The sequence below is a fragment of the Balaenoptera physalus genome (assembly GCF_965194825.1).
Source record: "Balaenoptera physalus genome assembly, chromosome: 11".
NCBI classification, from domain to species: domain Eukaryota; kingdom Metazoa; phylum Chordata; class Mammalia; order Artiodactyla; family Balaenopteridae; genus Balaenoptera; species Balaenoptera physalus.
The window spans coordinates 78,963,309-78,984,607 of NC_138896.1; the positions used below are offsets into that span (position 1 = coordinate 78,963,309).

General features: G+C 34.9%; 1 protein-coding gene across 1 annotated transcript in view; it reads right to left on the bottom strand.

The window, feature by feature from the left end:
• Positions 1-21,299, bottom strand: part of DNAH12 (dynein axonemal heavy chain 12) — a 235,762-nt gene that overhangs the window by 39,600 nt on the left and 174,863 nt on the right. The window contains exons 51-59 of the mRNA XM_082412044.1: positions 19,915-20,046; positions 18,027-18,116; positions 17,246-17,386; positions 14,418-14,659; positions 13,261-13,408; positions 12,809-12,954; positions 4,615-4,829; positions 3,720-3,912; positions 2,221-2,413 (exon numbers count right to left, since the gene is read on the bottom strand). Of these exons, the coding sequence (XP_082268170.1) occupies positions 2,221-2,413; positions 3,720-3,912; positions 4,615-4,829; positions 12,809-12,954; positions 13,261-13,408; positions 14,418-14,659; positions 17,246-17,386; positions 18,027-18,116; positions 19,915-20,046 (1,500 nt within the window). The remainder of the gene's footprint in view (positions 1-2,220; positions 2,414-3,719; positions 3,913-4,614; positions 4,830-12,808; positions 12,955-13,260; positions 13,409-14,417; positions 14,660-17,245; positions 17,387-18,026; positions 18,117-19,914; positions 20,047-21,299) is intronic.

Below are 21,299 nucleotides of genomic sequence, written 5' to 3' on the forward strand. Positions count from 1 at the left end.
TTCTAACAAATAAACATTGTGAGCATACGACGTTAAAAGAGGAGAATTTATTATTTGTAAAAATTTCCTGGGCTGTGCTATTTATATATATTATACTTTCCAAGAATCCACAAGACTAAACTTCAATCAAGACAACTTTTGCGGGGAGCGAAGGCTTTGAAACTTATAGAACAAATTCTTTTTTTAAAAAATATTTATTTATTTAATTGCACAGGGTCTTAGTTGTGGCATGTGAACTCTTAGTTGCAGCATGCATGTGGGATCTAGTTCCCTGACCAGGGATCGAACCCGGGCCCCCTGCATTGGGAGTGTGGAGTCTTATCCACTGCGCCACCAGGGAAGTCCAGAACAAATTCTTAAAGTTTTGCTTGTGTTTGTTTAATCTTATGGGTTGGGATAAAAGGGAAAAGCAGGTTTTAGACTATGTGGGAACACTATGCTCTGAAGATGGTTTTTCTTATATCTGGGTAGGTGGGTGGATAGAAGTCAGGGCCAGATACAGAGCATGTTTTGAATCAAAATATATAGTGAATTCTATTTTTTTTTCCTTAGATTCCATATATATGTGTTAGCATACTGTATTTGTTTTTCTCTTTCTGACTTACTTCACTTTGTATGACAGACTCTAACTCCATCCACCTCATTACAAATACCTCCATTTCATTTCTTTTTATGGCTGAGTAATATTCCATTGTATATATGTGTCACATCTTCTTTATCCATTCATCCGATGATGGAGGAGATATGGGAACGTGTGTATATGTGTAGCTGATTCACTTTGTTATAAAGCAGAAACTAACACACCATTGTGAAGCAATTATACTTCAATAAAGATGTTTAAAAAAAAAATATATATATATATATATATATAGTGAATTCTAAATTATGTTTGTAATGATCAATGAGACCCAGTCAAAAAGACATTATGATTAAATTTCTCTCTTTTTGTAAGATGAAGTATTTGAACCAATAAATATTGATATCTACTTTCCTCTTTGAGTCTAATAGGAAATAAGCTGATAAATGCTTCCTGTCTTTTCTTCCCTTTGAAAAAACACTGTGGTGAGAGGAAAATGAGGAATGGGTTCTGCTCTGACGAACATTACTTGGTAAGGCAGACATTATAGAATATCTCAGCCATGGTCCCCAGATGGGAGGCTACCACAGCATATTACTCTAGGACACTACTCCTTTCGGCTCTCCTGAAATGAAAAACAAAAACACAAAACAAAACAGTACACCTGGCTAGAGAGAGTCATTACCATCACATTCACATAAAACTAAACCCATCCCAAGGGGAAAGGTGCCTAGACCTTTTGGAAATCCTCTACCCCAAAACTGGGGTGCATGGGGTAGGGTGCAAACAGAAGGATGCTGAGCAATTAGTGAAATGCCTATTTAGGTTTCTTTTTATTTTTTAATTACGCCAATATTAAGATGTGTTTAATTCATTGGGTGGGCCAAGGAGGATTGAAAGGTCTGAAAATCAGTAAAGTTAGCCTACTAAAGTCATTCTGTATTATCATTTCATTGTGTGAACTTGGGCCTTAACTACTTTTTCTGGGCCCTACTTTTCTCAACTATGAAATGCTAAAGATGACAAATAGCTAAGGCTTCTTCCACCCATAACACTGTAGGATTATATTTTTTAAAAGATGCAATATAAAAATACCATTTAGCTGTGTTAGATGAATTTGCAATAAGTACACTATTGTATGTGTCTTCCTTCCTCTACCTGCCACTCCCAACTCTCATACCTCTCTCCCAGACAAAAGACAAGGCAATGTCAGAAGATCATCCTTATTAGTTCCTAGAACCACTTACTGTCCAATTAACCAGCAATTACCTTCACACATCTTAAGTTCCAACCAGGAACAGAGGCAAGCCATATTCTCAAACTTAAGTTTTAGGTGAAGAGTCAATTAAAATTTGAATGAACCTTACTAGCTTACCCTACCTACGCAATAATAAAAAGTATGTTTAAAATTTTTTTCATTCCAAATTTATTTCTTCTGTGTATAGGTGCCACATAGATGACGCCAGGTTTTGAATGATTCAACAGTATAAGATATTCTCTTATGAGTTTAAAATTAGTTTCTATCTTTTGGTATTTTATGAATTCTTTTCCTCTTCCCATAAGCCTAGTATAGCACTTTCCTTAGGGAGCGGGAGCGCATTGGACTCTTAAGAATCTAAAAATTTCTAGGATTCTTTTTTCACCTGTTGTTTCTTTGTTATCTCATTGGACATCAATTTAGCGGAGTCTAAGACTTTAATTGTACTTTCATCTTCTAAAATGTTCCCTTCTGAAGATGATAATGTTTCTAAAATTTTTTTCTCTATATCTTTTAGCTGTTTCTTATTAGCTGCAGACTGAAGAATAAGAGCATTTCGTTCCTCTTCTAATTCTGGTCTAAAAAGATAAAAACATTTAGTCTAAATTTGTAGTATTTTATCCAAATATTAGATATCACAATTTTGTAGACAGTTAAGTAATTTTGTAGACATATAATACAAATTAAGATGATTAATCTTTTTATCCCAACCTAAGGAAAAAAATACTCCCATGAAAATAATAATTTGAGAAATTCAAGCAAAAAAAAGCATAATTACATATATGTAAAATGTGGCAATAACATATACTACAGTAAGTCTAAGAATATGTTAAATTTATCCATATGGCTTAGCTCGTTGTGTGAGAATAAGAACTGGAAAAGAAACTCAGAATATGAGACTTCTTATCTATTCCTTGGCTTAATCACATTCAGTCCCATTTTCATCATCTCTTCTACAACAGGAGACAGAAAAGATGACTCATCCTACAACTGGCTCTTCAAGTAAAAGACAAAACTCGCACTTATATCTTAACCATGAAGGTATGAAACTTCAAAATAACATAATTCACCATGTTATAGAATATGTTATGACATAGTTCTGTCTTGGATACTGCGCAAGTGGGATAAATATTGAAAATAACAAAAGTACTTCATGGTACATATTTTCACTTATAATTTGATTTCATGTAATAGACTACTTGATAGTGTTATATTAAGCTTCAAGTGGAATCAAAGATTTCCTTCAGGAAGCAATTCTTTACTAGTAGCCCTTCTAGGTATCATAATATTTTTTCTCATTTAAAAAATATTACATGCTGGTAATGGAAAAATACATAAAGTATGAAGAAAATAATAAGAATTATCCATAATCTTACCACTCCTAAGGATTATCACTGTCAGTATTCTGGTGTATTCTTTCTCAATGTTTTTTTGGTGTATATGGATATCCATTCATGCATTAACTTTTTAAAAACAAATATTACCCCTACCATATATAGGTTTGTATCCTGCTTTTTCATTCTTGTCCTAAGTATTTTCTTATTTCATTAATATCCTGTATATGTCTTTGAACACATTTCTGATTTTGTCTGTAGCATACGTTCTTAGGGATGAAATTTTTTGGCTCAAACAGTCAGATACAAGTCAGAAGTCATGGCATATCACCTGAATCCTGCTACCCATACTAAAAGCCCAATATAACATGGTTGGTTTTTAACTTACTTGTTATAGAATGGCTATTTTAAAGAATTAAATACTTATTTAATTTATAATGACAAAATATAAAATTTTGACAAGGTTTCAAAATAATCACATAACAAAAGTATTAATGGCCTACAAATATTCCTCTCTAGACCCCCTGGAAGTATCTAAAAAAACACATACCTCTCCTTTGCAACAACAATACCTAGTAATTGATCTTCAAGTCCTTCTGGAGTTATCATGAAATTGAGCAAAGATAGCTTTGTAGCCAGCTCTGGCATATAGTGTGGATTCCTCAGCTTTGTGGTAATATAAAACTTGAAATCAAAGGAATACTCAATAATGACCTCACCAAGTCTGATGCAATCAATGCCACCTGTATTTCAGAAAAAAAATGCAGAATAAATAAGCCAAAGTTACATAGCCCATCCCCCCTATGTTAAAGCCCTTCCTAGGTTACAAGTAAAAAGTCATAAAGTAATTTCAAATAGAATACAGGTGTTGTAAAAGTCACATGTAACACTGAGGCAAGTAAGCAATTATACAGCAGGACTCATTAATTCTGGGGTACTATGAGACATTTTCTCTGGTTGTCATGGAGCCTTCTAAATCAAGATTCCTTTTGATCTTACTTCTTCCATTACTTTTCAATAATGATTCCAAAATTATTTATATATTACTAAAGCTCTTAAAAGTACTAGAGTTTGACAGAGATAAAATTTTTATAAGCAGAAAGATATAAGGTGGGCAACGTTTACCTAAAGTCAACTCTGGTCCACATTAACCACTACTATTCATAGTAATGGACTTTGTGTGGTCCTTGGTCACAAGATAAAGGAATTTCAGGCTGGCTTCAACTTCATGTTCTCTACTGAACAACAGTCTAGGTAACAGTGATTAAGGCAATGAAGGTATTTACTTTAGAATATCTGATACTTGTTCCAAATTTCCTTTCATGCATAACAATGACACAGAAGTTCTGCGTTAACATTATTATTAAGATATGTAGTGGTTTTCTTGCCTCAGAGATAATCCAATCACCTTTCAGTTCTACCAACTAATATCAATTGATTTCTACCTTGTTTAAAAGTTTGTCTAAGTAGTAAAGGCTCCAAAGATGGATCCAGTTCTTCACCAACATTTTCTAATAGAAGTGGAGTTCCAAACTGAATACAGTTTTCCAGTGTTCTCATATAGTCTGAATCTGATAGCTTAATAACACTAAGCTGATTTTCTTTCTCAGAGTTTTTGATCCATTTATTGGCTTGACCCTGGGGGTCAATCATTAAAGGCCTAGAATATAATAAGAAATATTCTGAGGGGAATAAATAGATGTTGAGATTTCTTTAAAATTATATAATTTACATAATAAACATCACCATCAATCTGTACAAATACAAAGTGTTTCATGTACATTATCAGGATTAATCTTCACAAAAGTCCTGTGAGAAAAAAGTGAAAAGGAGTTTTATTCTCATTTATTTTTGAAGTGAAGAAATTCAGTCTCAGGGAGTACTTTGCCCAAGGTTCTAAGGTTAAAAAACTAGTTCAATGTCAGAAGTAGGACAGACAGCTGTGCTTTTTCCAACATAACATATTGTTTTCATGGTAATTTTAATACATGTCATCTGTTAACATAATATAAAAAATAATCCTACGTATTTGATAAAAATTTAAAATAAGAGATCCACTAACCTATAACGGATTTCCTTAGGTTATGAGTAGAACCATAAACTAAGTTTCCAAGTTTAGTTTAGTATATATTTGAGATCTATTTAGCAATTTTCTCTATGTAAGTATGGTAAAGACTTTGTGTTTAAGAACATATGATTCATGGTTTCAGAGAATCAAAATATGATGTGCTTTCCTCTTCTTCAGTGATGATGCTGACTGTCTTAGGTTCCTTTTATATTCAGTACAGTGCATTAAATTATCTTTAAAAAATATTAGCACAGAAAGGGGAGTTTTCATTCCATGTCACTTTGGCTTTCCCATTCTCCTTCTGTTTCAACAGCTTCTAGGGATAAAAATCCCCTTTCCCTTTGCCTAAAAATAAGCTCTTTAATCAACTACTCCCAGATAACTTTGTTCTTTTATTTTCTTTCCTTTCCAAAAAACAAAACAATCCAATGCTAGCTGACTGGTTGTTTTCTTTCTCTGCTCAAACTGTGCTGAAATCCTATTGAAAGTGCAAAAAGTCCAGACACTAGTTAAAATTTACTTTTGCTATCACAGCAAACAGAGGAAAAGTGTTCTGGAAATGAGAAAGTTATTTTGCACACAATTGCTTAAAAGTTGTCTAGTAATTATACTAGATGCTTTTAGTACCTTTCAAGGCCCTGTTTAAAGGGACATTTTTTCTTCCTTATATAGCCTTACTATTGGAAAAATATGGTATTTGTTCATTCCCCTGCAAAAAGTAACTATTTCTGTCAATTAAGATTTTTAATGCCTATCAATATTCTTGGTAAAACCTAAATCAATCAATGTTCTCAGTAATGCAATAATTAGAGATCCTGTTTATTCTAAAAGAAATCCAACTTCTACTTAATACAACTTTCTGTATTACAAATACAATTGGAAAATTGAGTTGTGTCCATCAGAGAAATAACGCCATGCCAAATTATTTGTATTCAATGTGTACCTGACTGTAGGTATGAAAGTAATGCTCATCTACATTTGAGATCCTTGGGCAGTCTGAAGGAGAAAGCATTATCAATCTACACTTCTGACAGAGGTAGTAATTTTGGGGAAAACAAAGCTTTGCTGTTAAGTAGCCAGTAGCCAGTGTTGTATTAGTAAACGATAATAAAGCAGAAGAGTAAGTATTTTCATTGTGGTTAAAAAGTAAGCAAGGGGCTTCCCTGGTGGCACAGTGGTTAAGAATCCTCCTGCCAATGCAGGGGACACAGGTTCGAACCCTGGTCTGGGAAGATCCCAAATGCCGCAGAGCAACTAAGCCCGTGTGCCACAACTGCTAAGCCTGTGCTCTGGAGCCCGCGAGTCACAACTATTGAGTCTGCGTGCCACAACTACTGAAGCCTGCGCGCCTAGAGCCCATGCTCTGCAACGGGAAGGCCACCGCAATGAGAAGCCCGCGCACCGCGAAGAGTGGTCCCCGCTCAACGCAACTAGAGAGCGCCCGCACGCAGCAACGAAGACCCAAAGCAAAAAAAAAAGTAAGCAAAGTCAGAATTTGAGCTATAGACACTAAAATGAGGTATTTGAAGATGATAATTATTTTTAAAAACTAACATTTACTGAGCATGTATCATGTGCTAAGCACTTTTTCACAATGTTCCTATGAGGTAGGAGTTACTATTATCCCCATTTACAGATGGGGGACCTGAGGCAGTGAGAGGTGAAGAGGGTTACCAAAATCTCAAGATAGAAGGTGACAGAGGAAAATCTGACTCCAAATATCCTGATACCAGAGTCTGCACTACTCTCAACCACTGTACAATATTAAAACAGACAAACCTTTAGAAATTATAAGCAAGCACAAAAAGCACTGATTAATAATCAACTATGTATGGTTCCAGCAGCATAACTGTTAAATAACCTAGAAATCCTTCTGCTACCTAGTACTGGTGGATAAAATATGACATTTTAAAAATACACAGGTGACTTACATTTTAAATATACATACATACATACAGAAAAACACAGGTGCCAGAAACACAGACAAAGCTGAATTCCAGAACACTAGGTATGTGAGCTGAAATTAAAGCTAGCCTTGGGGAGAGTGTCAGTACTAATAACCTAAGGGCTCCTTGAGCCCATATGTGGCAGGAAGCTGAAACTGAGACCCTTGTATTAAGCTTAAACCCACAAAAGGCTTAGTGAAATCATAGGAAAAAATCCAACTCTATTCTTAAGGGGACAAGAAGGAAGTGTTCTGATTCCCGTCTCACCTCCAGCTTGGAAAAAGTCCCCTGAGAATCTGTAATCATGGGTTTATAGTTCATGCAGGTTCAAGGTGCAAGTTTATACTATGTACATGATACAGGAAACTCCAGCTGGGAAATTGACATATATTGAGCCAATAACACTCATGGGAATCCTAGAAGAAGTAAGGACAAAATACAAATTGCAGCTGGGGCAAGAGCAAAAGAAAAACTCAACCCCTGGAGGGGAGGTAGAAAAATGTCTTGGGCTAAAAACATTATACCTTTACCAACCTTTACTAAGTAGAAATCTCTTACTCTAGGAGAGGGGTGTGAAACTCCTGTTCAAGACCAACCAAGGTAGAATGCAGAACTTAGCTGTCATAGGAAAGAGGGGCAGAAAGGCTGAAAATGTCCTACTCCTAGGCCCCAGATGCACAGGACCTTCCTAAGACTAAGAATCTGAATAACAGAGAACTCACACTCTGCCTCCAAAACAACCTAACATAGAGTACCAAACAATAGCTACCTCTAGGGGAACAGCAAAAATAGAGAGAGACCCCTCTGTGTCATGGGCATTCAGGAACAGTTGAAAGCTGAAGGTAAAACTCTGACACTGAGAAGAACACTCCAGAAAGCTACCCCTCATTCTCAGCATAGACCCATAGCTAGATTAAGTTGAAGCCTCTGGTCCCCTGAACTTTACCATAGTAACAACAAAACCCAAACGTAGTTCAATTGATGATTAGACTGACTCAAACCTCTGCACTAATGGTGAGATACAAGAAGAGGCATGACTATATCCAGGAGTTAATACCATTTAGCTCAATCCCTACTGTTAGACCAATAATATCTGGCATTCAATCAAATATTATGAGATACTTAATTAAACAAGCAAGGAAAAAAACTTAAAACATTCTCAAAAGACAAAGAAACTAACAGAAACAGGCTCAAAGATGGCACAAATGTTGGAAATATTAGATATGTATTTTTAAAATAACTGTGATTAAAATGTAAAAGAGCTAGTGAAAAAGGTGGACAACATGCCTCAAGAGGCGATCTTCAGCAGAGAGATGAACTATAAGAAAGAGTTAAATGGAAATAAAAACTATGTTAAATCTAAAGAATTTCTTTCATGGGTTGTGTAGACTCAACACAACTAAGGAGAGAGTCAGTTAATATAGTTATTAACTTGAAGATAGTTTTATAGAGTTATCTAGCGTGAAACTCAAAAAGAAAAAAGAGTGGTTAAAAGCAGAACAGAGCATTCAGTAGCTTTGGGACAATATCAAAAAGACTCACAAATGTAAGTTTTCTTACCAGAAAGAGAAGAGGGATAAAATGAAGTAGATCTGAGAAGCTCAGAAAACCTCAATCAGGAGAACTACTGAGATGAAAAGAGACAGACAGACAGACAGACAGACAGACAGACAGACACACACACACACACACACACACACACGCAACTAGATACATCACAATCAAACTGCTGGAAGCTAAAAATAGAAAAAAATTTGAAGGTTGTCAGAGGAAAAAAAAGACATTACAGAAAAAGGAATTAAAATTAGAGCAGACTTCTTATCAGAAACTATGCAGTCCAGGAACAATGGAGTGACATCTTTAAAGGAAAAAAGGAAAACCAAAAGAATCCAAAAAACTGTCAACTCAGAATTCTAAACCCAGCAAACAATGTCTTTCAAAATGAAGATGAAATAAAGAAAAAAAGCTAAATGAATTAATTGTCAATAGACCTGTACTCAGGAAGTGCTGAAAAATATTTGTCAGGCAGAAGAAATATGAAAATAGATAGAAACATAAAGAAATGAAGAAGTCTAAGGGAATTCCCTGGCAGCCCAGTGGTTAGGACTTGGTTCATTCACTGCTGTGACCCAGGTTCAATCCCTAGTTGGGGAACTAAGATCTTGTAAGCCGTGCCACCACAAGGCCAAAAAAAAAAACAATCAAAAAGTCCAAAAATGGGGAAAAAATGAACATAAACATAAAAGACATTTTTCTTATATTTAATTACCCTAACATAATTACTGTCTAAAGCAAAAATAGTAACAATGTATTGTGGGATTTATGACATATGAAAAATAAAATATACACTAACAGCACAATAAATAGGAGAGACATTGGAACTATACTGTTGAAAGATTCTTATACTATATGTGTAGCAGTATATTGCTATCTGAAAGTATTCAGAAACTAAAGATGTATATTGTAAACTCTAGAGCAAACACTAAAGATAGGGAATATATAACCAACAAGCAAATAGTGGAGATAAAATGGAATCATAAAAAAATTCAATTAATCCAAAGCCAGGTGGAAAAAGAAGATAAAAGGAACAAAAAACAAATGAGACAAACAGAAAAGAACTTGTAAGACAGTAGATTTAAATCTAAATGTATCAATAATTCCATTAAGTATAAATGATCTAAATACTCTGATTACAAGTGAGAATTATATCAATTATATCTCTATTTTAAAAAATAGAAAAAAAGTCATGTAATCCCTCCCATTTAAAAGCTTCAAATGGTTGGTAATGTTCTGCATCTTGATTGTGGCAGGGATCATATGACCATAGGCCTTAATCAAAATTCATAAAACACTGCACCTAAAAAGGGTGAATTTTATTGTATATTTCATATCTCAATAAACCTGACATAAAATTAAAGAAAAAATAAAGTGAGGAGAAAAACAAAGACATTTTCAGACCAATTCACAAGTCCTTACTAAACGAAAGACTGAAGGGACAAAGATAGCATTACAAATCAGTGAGGAAAGGAAGACTAACTCAATAAATGCTGCTGGGGTAAATGGTTATCATTATAAAATAAATAAAATTAGACCCTTACCTTTCATCACATCCAAAGATGCAAAAAGAAGCAAGCAACAGGGTCCTAATTGTAAACTGCTTTCCCAGTTCACGACTCTTTTTCTGAGAACTATATTCTTGACCTACTCATGTGTGTTACTACAATGGCTTGGCCCCCAGCCATAGGTGACAAGACCTAGTATGGGTATTTGTCCCACACTAAACTAATCAGATTCTTCTCTCATGGGAATTTGAACTTGTACTTAATGGTTCTGGTTAATGTATATTATTCAACTGATGTGTTTTGTGAACTTAGGAACTAAGGCTTCATTAGGGAATGGCCATGTATACAGAAGAACAGAATCAGCATATAATCAGAGATAGACTAATGAAGCAGCTGCACAGAGAAAAACACAGAAGATAGGTCCTACAGTGAGGGAGAGAAAGAGAGACAGAGGGAGAGATTGAGACTGATTGGGAGAGATACCAATTTTCACATTACAAAAGCCTGCTGGCCCAACTTTTCTCTGAGGTACACTTAAGATACTCTAAAGTGAGTAGCCAAAAGAGTGAACGTTAGTTACATTACTGGGTTCTGCTGTTAGGAGGCAGAGAGAAGAGATTAAGCCTCTGTGGTCACTTATAATGTCCAGAAGGATGATAGCCATAGATGAACACATTGGTCCCAACTGGCAAGAAGTGAGGTCTGGTCTATAAGGATGGAGACTCTTCCCTCAGAACTGACCCAGTCCATGACTTATTGACCAGCCAGTCCAAAAATAACAGGTAGAACGGAGTAACACCATTGAAATATTACTGTATTACAAGAGTCATCTTTCTGCCAGAAAATGACAGATTGTTTTCTTCAATTTACATACAATCCTGAAACCTCTGGTTTCCCTGGATTTCAGTTAAGCCTTATAGATATCCTAATAGCATTTTTGAACTGCAATTTAAAAAATCTGAATGGCCACCAAATGCATAGAAAAGAGTTCTAAAACAGAATACTCAGGGTCAAATATTCTGTTAAATAGAAATTTCCCTGCTTTACAAGAGAACACATTTTCTGGAATAGTTAATTAAACTTCCTCCAATTGTAATAAATTTTACTAATTGCCTAGAAGTTTCAACCTAAGGATGTTCACTCTCAAGTAAAATTTTGAGTGGATAAGCACTCAAAACACATACATCAATATTTCAGTAAAACGATACTATCAATATAAAGGAGACTTAGACGTCTTGAAGTATCTAGTAAGGTTTCCAAAGAATATAACAAACAATACCTCGAACTTTTAGAATGTAAGATTTCCTTGTATCTTTAATGTATCTTATATCCCAAAAGAAGACTGAAATTTCCATTACAGTTATAAAGGTAGCAAATGTGATACCCTATTCCACATTTCACTTAACATAATAAATAAGAACAAGGATTTGGAAGTTAAATTGCCTGGGTTCAAATTCTTACTCCACCATTTATTAGCTCAGTTATCTCACTAAATTTCAAATTACTAAATCACTCTGGGCCTCAGTCGTCTCATCTGTAAAATGGAATAATAAGAACTAACTCATAGGAATTTGTGAGGATATAAGGCACTTACAAAGTACCTCATGAATATAAGAACTCAATAGTATCTATCATAGTATATTTGACATAAGATCCCAAGAAAAGACTTAAATTAGATGACAACATGACTAAATAACCATTTATAAGAAACTATTTCTCAGATGAGAGTAATTTCCCAAGTCTTTGAAAGTGATATAAATAAAAGGATAACAATAAAAACCATTTGGAAAACTCATATAGTTATCACACTATCAATGATAGTGTTGAAAAAGATATACATGAAATTGCATAAATTATTGTTATAGTATCATGAAAATGGGTAGAAATACCTAGTTAAAATAAATACATTGAATAGCCAAAACCTGCAAATGGCCCAAGTGTCCATCAACAGGAAAATGCATAGTTATATAGTCATGTAATGGAATACTACTCAGTACAAAAATTAGTAAGATTACGCTGTGTGGAAAAAGCCTTATACAAAAGACTACATACAGTATGATTCCATTTATATGAAGTTCTAGAATAGGCAAAACTAACCTGTGATGGAAAATAATCAGAATAATAATCTCCTATGGGATGAGGGTGGGGATTTACTGGGAAGGGACAAAAGAGAATGTTTTATACCTTGACAGAGGTTTGGGTTGCACAAGTGCATACTTTTGTTAGAACTCACTGAATGGTATAGTTTTAAGTTTTGTGTATTTCATTGTACGTAAATTTTACCTCAAAAGAAAAAAAAACAAATATTGAACTTTAGTTAATGATATGCGTGCTCAAGTATTTGGAAGGAAGTAGATCCATGTCTGCAACATATGTTGAAATACATAAAAAAGGATGAATTGATGGATGGATAGAGGGATAGATAAAAATAATAAAATGTTAATTGCAGGATCTAGGAGGTAGTAGCTATACAGGCACTTACTCTAAAATCCTTTCAACTTTTCTCTATGTTTGAAAACCTTAAAATAAAATAATTGAAAAATAAATACTTTATGTTCCTTACCAACGCCTGGAGTTATTAACAATCACTCCATTGTCTATGGAGAAAGTATCTGTAGGCAATCCAGCAATATTCCAAGCTCTAATTTTTACTGGATCACCCAGGGTCTTACTCAATGAGAACTCCTCTGAACATGGGATTTTTTTCTGCTGTAAGAAATAAACAAATTTTTTTGATGTTTTCTTTTGTCTTGTTGATTGAAATATTGTTAACATTAAAATACTGATTTGTTATTAGATATTGTTTAATAATTCTAAAGAACAAAAAGAAAACTGAAAGGAAAGTTGGACTATGGAAGTATTTTACTGATCAAACAAGAAGAAAAAAAGAAAAACCCCATATTTTCAGTCATTTCTCCCCTTCTCTGTTTTTATTATCATCTTTTCCCCCCAAATACCCCAACACATACTTTAAGTGTTCTATATAAAGAAACTTATGAAATATAAAACCATTACCTTGCACAACATGCTCCAATCTTCTGTACATGTTTGTCGAAAGCCAGCAGTGAAAGCACCAAGGTAGGCTATTACTCCTGCTGATACTAAGACATCACCAGTCAAATTTTCATATACTATCTGAAGGTTATCTGCAGCTTGAGACCATCTGGGAGATTAATCAAAGGCAAAATAGCCTCACCATAGAGAATGATCTAAGATAGTAATTGAAAGGGCTAGGGGCTTCTAGTCCAAACGCTATAACAAAATGCCATGAAATGTTGGGCACTTGCTTATCTATAAGCAAGGAGGTTGAGTCCCTTCTAGCTCTAACATGCTATAATATATATCTATGTTATACAAATGATAATCTACCTTTGATTATTAGAATATTAGGCATTTCTTACAGGACTTGTTCTTTCAGAATAAGCAAAACAAAAACAAAAAAAAACACCAGCATTTTGTCTAATAATTTTAATCAGGATGACTTGGTCTAGTGACCCTGCTATTTGTTTCTGAAAAACATAGGAACATTTGCAATTCATTACCAAAAATTACATTTAAGTTGTATAGCAGCTGACATACTAATGCTAAGGTTGATATTTTTTTGCATTTAATGAAACCTTTACAATAAAAAGTGCATGCCAAAACCATCTAATCTACGCTACAAAGTATTGTCAAAAGTATATAACTTTATCATGCTATTCATTCAACAAATATAGTTAATAACTATGATAGTTGGCTGGCCAGTACAAATAAATAGATTAAAATAAAGCTAACTGGCTTTGTTATATCAAGTCAGTTATCCAAAATAAATTTAACAAAATGAACCATATATCCACTACTCCCTCCCAAACATTTTATTATGAAAAATTTTAACATACATAAAATTGGAAAGAATTGCACAATGATCACCCACATACTCACCACTTAAAAATTATCATTTGCTTTATTTGTTTCTTTCTCTCTCTCTCTCTTTTTTAACATTTGAAAGCAAGTTGCAAACACCATCCTTGACACTGATATTCTGTTAGGAGAAGCTTAGCCAGGTGCTTTATAGAAAGTCCCACAATCTCAACCAGCCATTTAAAAATCAGTAATCATAATAAATACCCAAAGAAAGTCACATATTCAAGCCCAACATTTTAAAATATTGTTAAAAGGAGTAGAAATCTGACCTTGATTTTTCTCCACCTAGTCCTCCAATTAGTTTTGAGGCTCTTTCAAGTTTCTTAGCACAGAGTTCCACCTGGTCTTCTAAACGAGCCTTTTCTTCAGTTTTCTCAAGAAATGTTGCTTGTAAATTTTCCAGATGATGTTCTACTTCTGCTAGTTCTGCTCTCTTCTGATTCAAAAGCTCCACTGTCTCAGCTAAGGACTTCTGAGCTTCTGTTAAGCGGGCTTTCTTAGGAGCCACTACCTGTTTGGGAACAATATATGCAGCTATAATGTGTACTATATAAAACTGACAATCGACATAATCCTTTATAGATATTATGAATTTTAAATGTTTATTTATGATTATAAATACATTTATCACTTATAACAATAAATTATATAAATTTTAAATGCCTTAAATCTTACATCATATTTTTATATGCAGATAAAGTAAAATATATTTCTATGTCTTATAAAATATATAAAATCATTCTGGACTAGCAAACTGTTATCTATAAAATAGGCAAGTTATTCTGGACTAATAAAATGTCATAATATGTAGCAAGAATAGCATAATATATAGCAAAATATCTCAAAATAATGAGGAGTTGCCATTCAACTGCTGCAAAAGAAATAGAAAAACATGTAACAGGAATTACAAATGCTTAAAAATACATGAAAGTGGTTTTTTTTTTTTTGGCATTTCCAAGTCAGCTTGGAAATTCTCAATGTCTTCCCAGTCAGCTGAGGCTTACATTTGCCTTGAGGGGATTAAGACAGTAGCAGTAATACAAAGAGAAATAAAGTCTCGGTGTTCAGCTTCACTACCAAAACTGAATTTTCCTCAACAAATCTTGAAAAGTGACAATTTGTTGAGAGAAAAAGAATTTTCTAAATTTCTTATTTTATTATGCTCATTAGTATCAATATATCAAGAATGGGGTTTGGCCAACTTGATCAGAGTGTACTATAAGCCACCAGTAGAAGGAATTTACAAGATGACCAAAGAGAGTATATGTCCATTTGAAAGAAGGGAGATCTAAGTCTTCTGGTACATTGCCGTGAATGAGCTGAAGGGTAAGAGGAAGAGTGAGGCAAAGAATCAGATATTGGGGCTTCCCTGGTGGCGCAGTGGTTAAGAATCCTCCTGCCAATGCAGGGGACACAGGTTCGAGCCCTGGTCTGGGAAGATCCCAAATGCCACAGAGCAACTAAGCCCGTGTGCCACAACTACTGAGTCTGCTCTCTAGAGCTCAGGAGCCACAACTACTGAGCCTGCATGCGACAACTACTGAAGCCTGTGTGCCTAGAGCCCCTGCCCCGCAACAAGAGAAGCCACTGCAATGAGAAGCCTGTGCACTGCAACGAATAGTAGCCCCCGCTCACTGCAATTAGAGAAAGCCTGCACACAGCAACCAAGACCCAACGCAGACAAAAAAAAAGGATCAGATATTGAATTAGGAAGCTCCACTTTCTACTTTGGACTTTGGAGATGACCTTGCTGGATATCTCCCTTCAACCCCTCCATAACAACATGAGACAGGTGCATCAGAATTAAAATAGCAGTGTGGAGGTGTAGAGTGGAAAGTCAGAAAAGAACCTGAATACCTTAGATTCTCAGCTTTATAGAAAGGATCCAGAAGATTCCACATGTGTAAATTAGTTGAGTTGAGAGCTTGCCGACCTGCTGAGATTACTATGGGGAGGGACAAGATGTTCAAATGGAAGAACATCCATTAAAATTAATTTTAGGGCTTCCCTGGTGGCGCCGTGGTTAAGAATCCTCTTGCCAATGCAGGGGGACACAGGTTCGAGCCCTGGTCTGGGAAGATCTCACATGCCGCGGAGCAACTAAGCCTGTGTGCCACAACTGCTGAGTCTGCCCTCTAGAGCCCATGAGCCACAACTACTGAGGCTGCGTGCCACAACAAGAGAAGCCACCACAGTGAGAAGCCTGCGCACCGCAACGAAGAGTAGCCCCCACTCGCCGCAACTACAGAGAGCCTGTGCGCAGCAATGAAGACCCAACACAGCCAAAAATAAATAAAAATAAAGTAAATGTATTTAAAAAAATTAATTTTATTTCTTTAACAGGTGTATAAAGGTCTATTCCCCTGAAATTTACGGTCACAGTCTGTACCTCTCTACAGGCACATACACCTTATTAAGAATATCTTCTCAATCATTACAGTCTGATCACTCATCCTATACTCTGAGGTTGTTCTAAACACATGCTATCATGTATTTCCATGGGTATTTTTATTTATATTTCCTGCTCCCCTTGGTTGAATTCTGCAAGCTCCTGAGGGCAAGGCCAGTGTTTCCTTGGTCCTTTGCTAGTCAAATTTACAAAATGCTCTTAACCATTCTCTGCTCTCCCAGGAATTTGGCCTCAGTGGGTACTCCAAAAAAGACTCCCTATCACTGCATGCCATGGCTTGATTCCACGCTCCGCCTCTTAACCCTACTGGAATTTCTTACTTCTGACCTTTGCATCAAGATTTTAATCTGCCACTTTGTTCTTGGTGTTTTGGATTTTTCTTTGCTTCTGCTGTCCCCTCATAAAACTTAATTCTCTTTTGCCCCAGGTCCCTGTAGCTATAGGTCAGTCTGGCCAATTCCAATGATCATCCCTGCTCTCACTTACACTAGTCCCAAACAGGTTATGTCACACATAAGTATTCTCTTCATCTACTAGACACTCAGTTAATGTCTGATGATTATGCTGCAGCAGGACAAATTCTTTGTGGTATCACTTTTAGAAACTTCTTAACTAGTAAATATCGGCATAGATTTTAATTTATGGGAATATTTCAACACAAAATGGATGCGCTGATCCTCAAAATACCTTTGCAACTCTGTCATACACTTCCATAGCCATGATCCATTTACACAGACCCTCAGCTGCAGAGGAAGCTTTAGCAACCTTAGGGGGATCAAATTCAGGGTTTGTTAAGTATTCACCACGAATCTTCTGCATAACAGTCACCTATAAAACAAAGATTTAGCTCTTAAAATTTCAACATATATCACGCAACCATAGATGAAAAATTAATCATACACAGTAAAAAAAAGTATATAAAAAAGTTACATTGCCTTTAAAAACCAAAGTGAGTACTTTGAGATATTTTTAAAATAAGCATAATTGTAGCAGTCATATTTGTGAGCAAAATATGCAAACTTATTACAGATAGTGAAACAAGATATTTCTTCCAAAAAAATTAAAAGACTTTTGTAGTTTGGGAAAACATATGGAAACAAGGAAAAAGAACAATTAAACATAAATAAATAGAAGTTTGGATGAAAAACAACTATACTTTTTTACCTCACAAATTTGTATATCCAATTTATTAAGGAATAAGCTATTATAAGACACTTGGAGAACTCTATCATGTCAATAATACACTAAAACAGTAATTTATTCAATGACTTTTGATGGTCTGAAAGAGGAGAGGTTTTATGTATTATGAGAATTCATAATATAGTCATTAATAAATATAATATTCATTTATTATCTTAATTCTAAAGACAGACTATCTTCTTACATTTTACATAATATTGCAAAATGTTAAAGATTTTATATATCTTGGCAAAATTACATTTGTAGAAAAAAATCCAATGAAACTCACCGGAATGTTGTCCTTGTCATATTCTCTCAAATCTCTTAGGAAATTCATATCTCCCAGAAGTTTTTTGCTAGGTCCCCAGTAATCTAATATCTATAAATAAAATTTATGGAAACTTATTAGATGTGCAATTAAATATGCTTGATATAAAACTTTTCTTCTTGAGGTTTAAGGTATATTAATCCAGAGAAACTATACACTGTACCTTCAAAATATAAACCTACATCTCCTTGGAAATGAAATAAAGAGACTTCTCTCCCTGAGAACATGTTAAGTATATCAAATATTTAAAATATGTATATGAACTTATATATTGAATTTATTATTAAAAATTAAACATTAAAAGGCAAAAGATATGATTATTTCTCTTTAGAAAACTTAAGAAAAGCAGCTGGTATAAACACCATCACAATTTTCATATAAGAAAATATATTTTTTTAATTTCAACTTTTATTTTCCATTAATCTTGACTTTCAAACCAGAAAGGTAGTGCCATAGACTGAAAGTTTGTGTCCTTTCCCCAAATTCGTACGCTGAAGCCTACTCCCCAGTGTAATAGTATTTGGAGGTGGGGTCTTTGGGAGGTGGTCTTTGGTCTGAGAAATAGACCTCAGAGAGGTCCCTCACCCTTCCACTATGTGAGGACACAACAAAGAGATGGTAGTCTATAAACCAGGAAGTGAACCCTCACCAGACACTGAATCTACTGTAGTCTTGATTTTGGACTTCCCACCCTCCAGAAGTGTGAGAAATAAATTTTTGTTGTTTATAAGCCACCCCAATCTGTGGTAATTTGTTACAGTAGCCCAAATGGACTAAAACAGGTAGCAAATATTTTTCTTATAGAAAATCTCCTCACCTACCTAGACTTCCCAAGTGGAATAAAGAAGAGAGAGCAGAAAGACCAAGATTATACACAGCTCTGTCAGTTATAAGATAAAGCACATGGTACTTGTGCTAATAAAATGTGTTAAATAAGGAGCTGCACATTCTTTTTATTAATTTCAGAAGCCTGATGGGGTGTATGTGTGTGTGTGTATGTCTATCTGTGTGTGCGTAAGTGAGAATAACTTGTTAAGGTAAGAGCCTATTTATTTTCTTTATCTTCATTATGTCAACGAAGGATAGAATGGCCAAAAAAAAAAAAATCCCAATTCTCCAATTCAGGAATTCAAACCTAGGTATTGTAAAAACCTAAAAAGAAAATAAGTCTATAAATTTAGTTTAGGATAGATGTTACACCATCTTTTTTAAGGGAGATACCTTTGAATAATAATTGTAATAACAACAGCTAACATTTAGTAATAAATGTGTAATATTTATTATTATAAACAGCTTACTGCTTATAAGGCCTTATACGTAAGAGCTTTATATGTATTAACTAATCTAATCCTTGCATTAACTTTGTGAGGCAGGTACTATGACAGTCCTCTTTTTACGGAGTTCCACAGAGGTTAAGCGTTGTCCCCAGGGTCACATTGCTAGGAGGGTCAGAAGTTCTGAATATAGACATTCTGGCTCCAGAGCAAATGCTTTTAACAACGTCACTGTACTGCTTAATAGCAGAATTTTTTGAATGCTCAGAAACAACACCTATATAACCATATCATGTTCTTGAGACTCTTAGCTGGAAAAGCACAGGTGTCTCACTGTTCATTCAACCCCACCCCATGACAGTGGGGAATTCTGCATAGACGGAAAAGGAGATGGAAACAACTGGAACAACATTTTTCTGATGCTATACTGCCTTAGCTTTACCTAGGATACATATAATCTGGAAAACAATATGTCTTCCCTGAACTGGGTACTGTTGACATTTAATTTGATAATAGTTGCTGTAAAGTGTTCTGTACATTCATGAATATGATATAAATCTGTGTCTAGTTATTACCTTGCCTCCAGTTCCTGAAGGATCTGAAATTTTTTCTGGTTTTATATCTTTCATAACACAAACAGCTGCCATAACTAGTTTAACACCAGATGGAGGATTCTTCATTGACTTCACAATTGTAATGTCAGCTGGCTAAATAAAAAGAAAACAGGGTATCTTCAGAATAGCCTACTTTTAAATAATGAGAGTTTCAAAAATAATGTTGGAGAATAATAAAAGCATAAATTTTCATTTGAAACTATAATTGTTTTTTGCTTTGCATGGTTATGAAAGAATTAACAAAAGAGAACTTAAGTACAGTAAACCAATGGTTCCCAAGTGTTTCAGAGTTCATAGGTCCTTATGAGAATATGGTGACAGCTAAGAATCTTCCAGAGAAAATATTTTTGCACACATGCACAAAATTTTTATATAGTCACATGCCAAGCCCACACATGGAATCCATGTTAATAACCCTAAGTTAAATAAAGACTTAATTCTATATTTGCTTACATGTTAGCTTTACCCACCAAAAATGAAAGAAGAGGTAAGTTCCAATTCCAAACTTATTTTCTAAAAAGGTATATATTGTTATCACAGACACAATTGATTCAGTTAGTTATTATCCACTCCAGTATCCTTCTGACTTCCCTTGCAATTGCTGGAAAGCTAAAAATTTATCTTAGTTTCCCATGCAGCTAGAGTTGTGGGAGGTCGTTAGGTCCTACCATCAGATCACTTGAGTGATACTAGAATTCAGAATGAATAAGTGAGGAGACTTGCAGGGCACGAGGCATCTGTTTTGCTGATATGGATTATGGTGGAGGCAATATGGCTCTGTAAGAAGGCTCTGCAGGCTTCCAGCTCAGAGGGATCATTCCTCTGGTAGATTAGTGTCTCAGTTTAGCTTTGTGAGTCATTCCTGGCAGCTCGGCCTAGAATCTATTTACTTAGCTCTTCCAAGAATTCTGTAATTTATTTATAAAATTCCCTAAAGAATCTTTGCTAACACTAAATAGTCAATTCTCTTCTCTGCAACTGAACCTTAACTCTTTTATATAATACAGTATTTGATACTAGGAAGGGTACAAACAACTGAAAGGGAAACCTGATACTGATAACTTGAACTCGTGGTGTTTAAAGGCATCAAGAATCCTGTGAGTATCAGAGGATGCAGTACTGAAAGTCCATGGTACACAGTGATAAAAGTTACCTAAATTCATGCTCATGGTCGTCTAGAATGGAGTGTCTATTAAAAACAAACTTTGTCAAAATGATTGGCTCCTGTGATAAACATCTAAGGAGAGAATGAAGAAAGACTACTGGGTAGAATGTGGCTTTTAAATGTGACAGAGAGCAGACATGAAGAAAATAATAAGCTCAGAATTTTAATATTAAATTTCTGG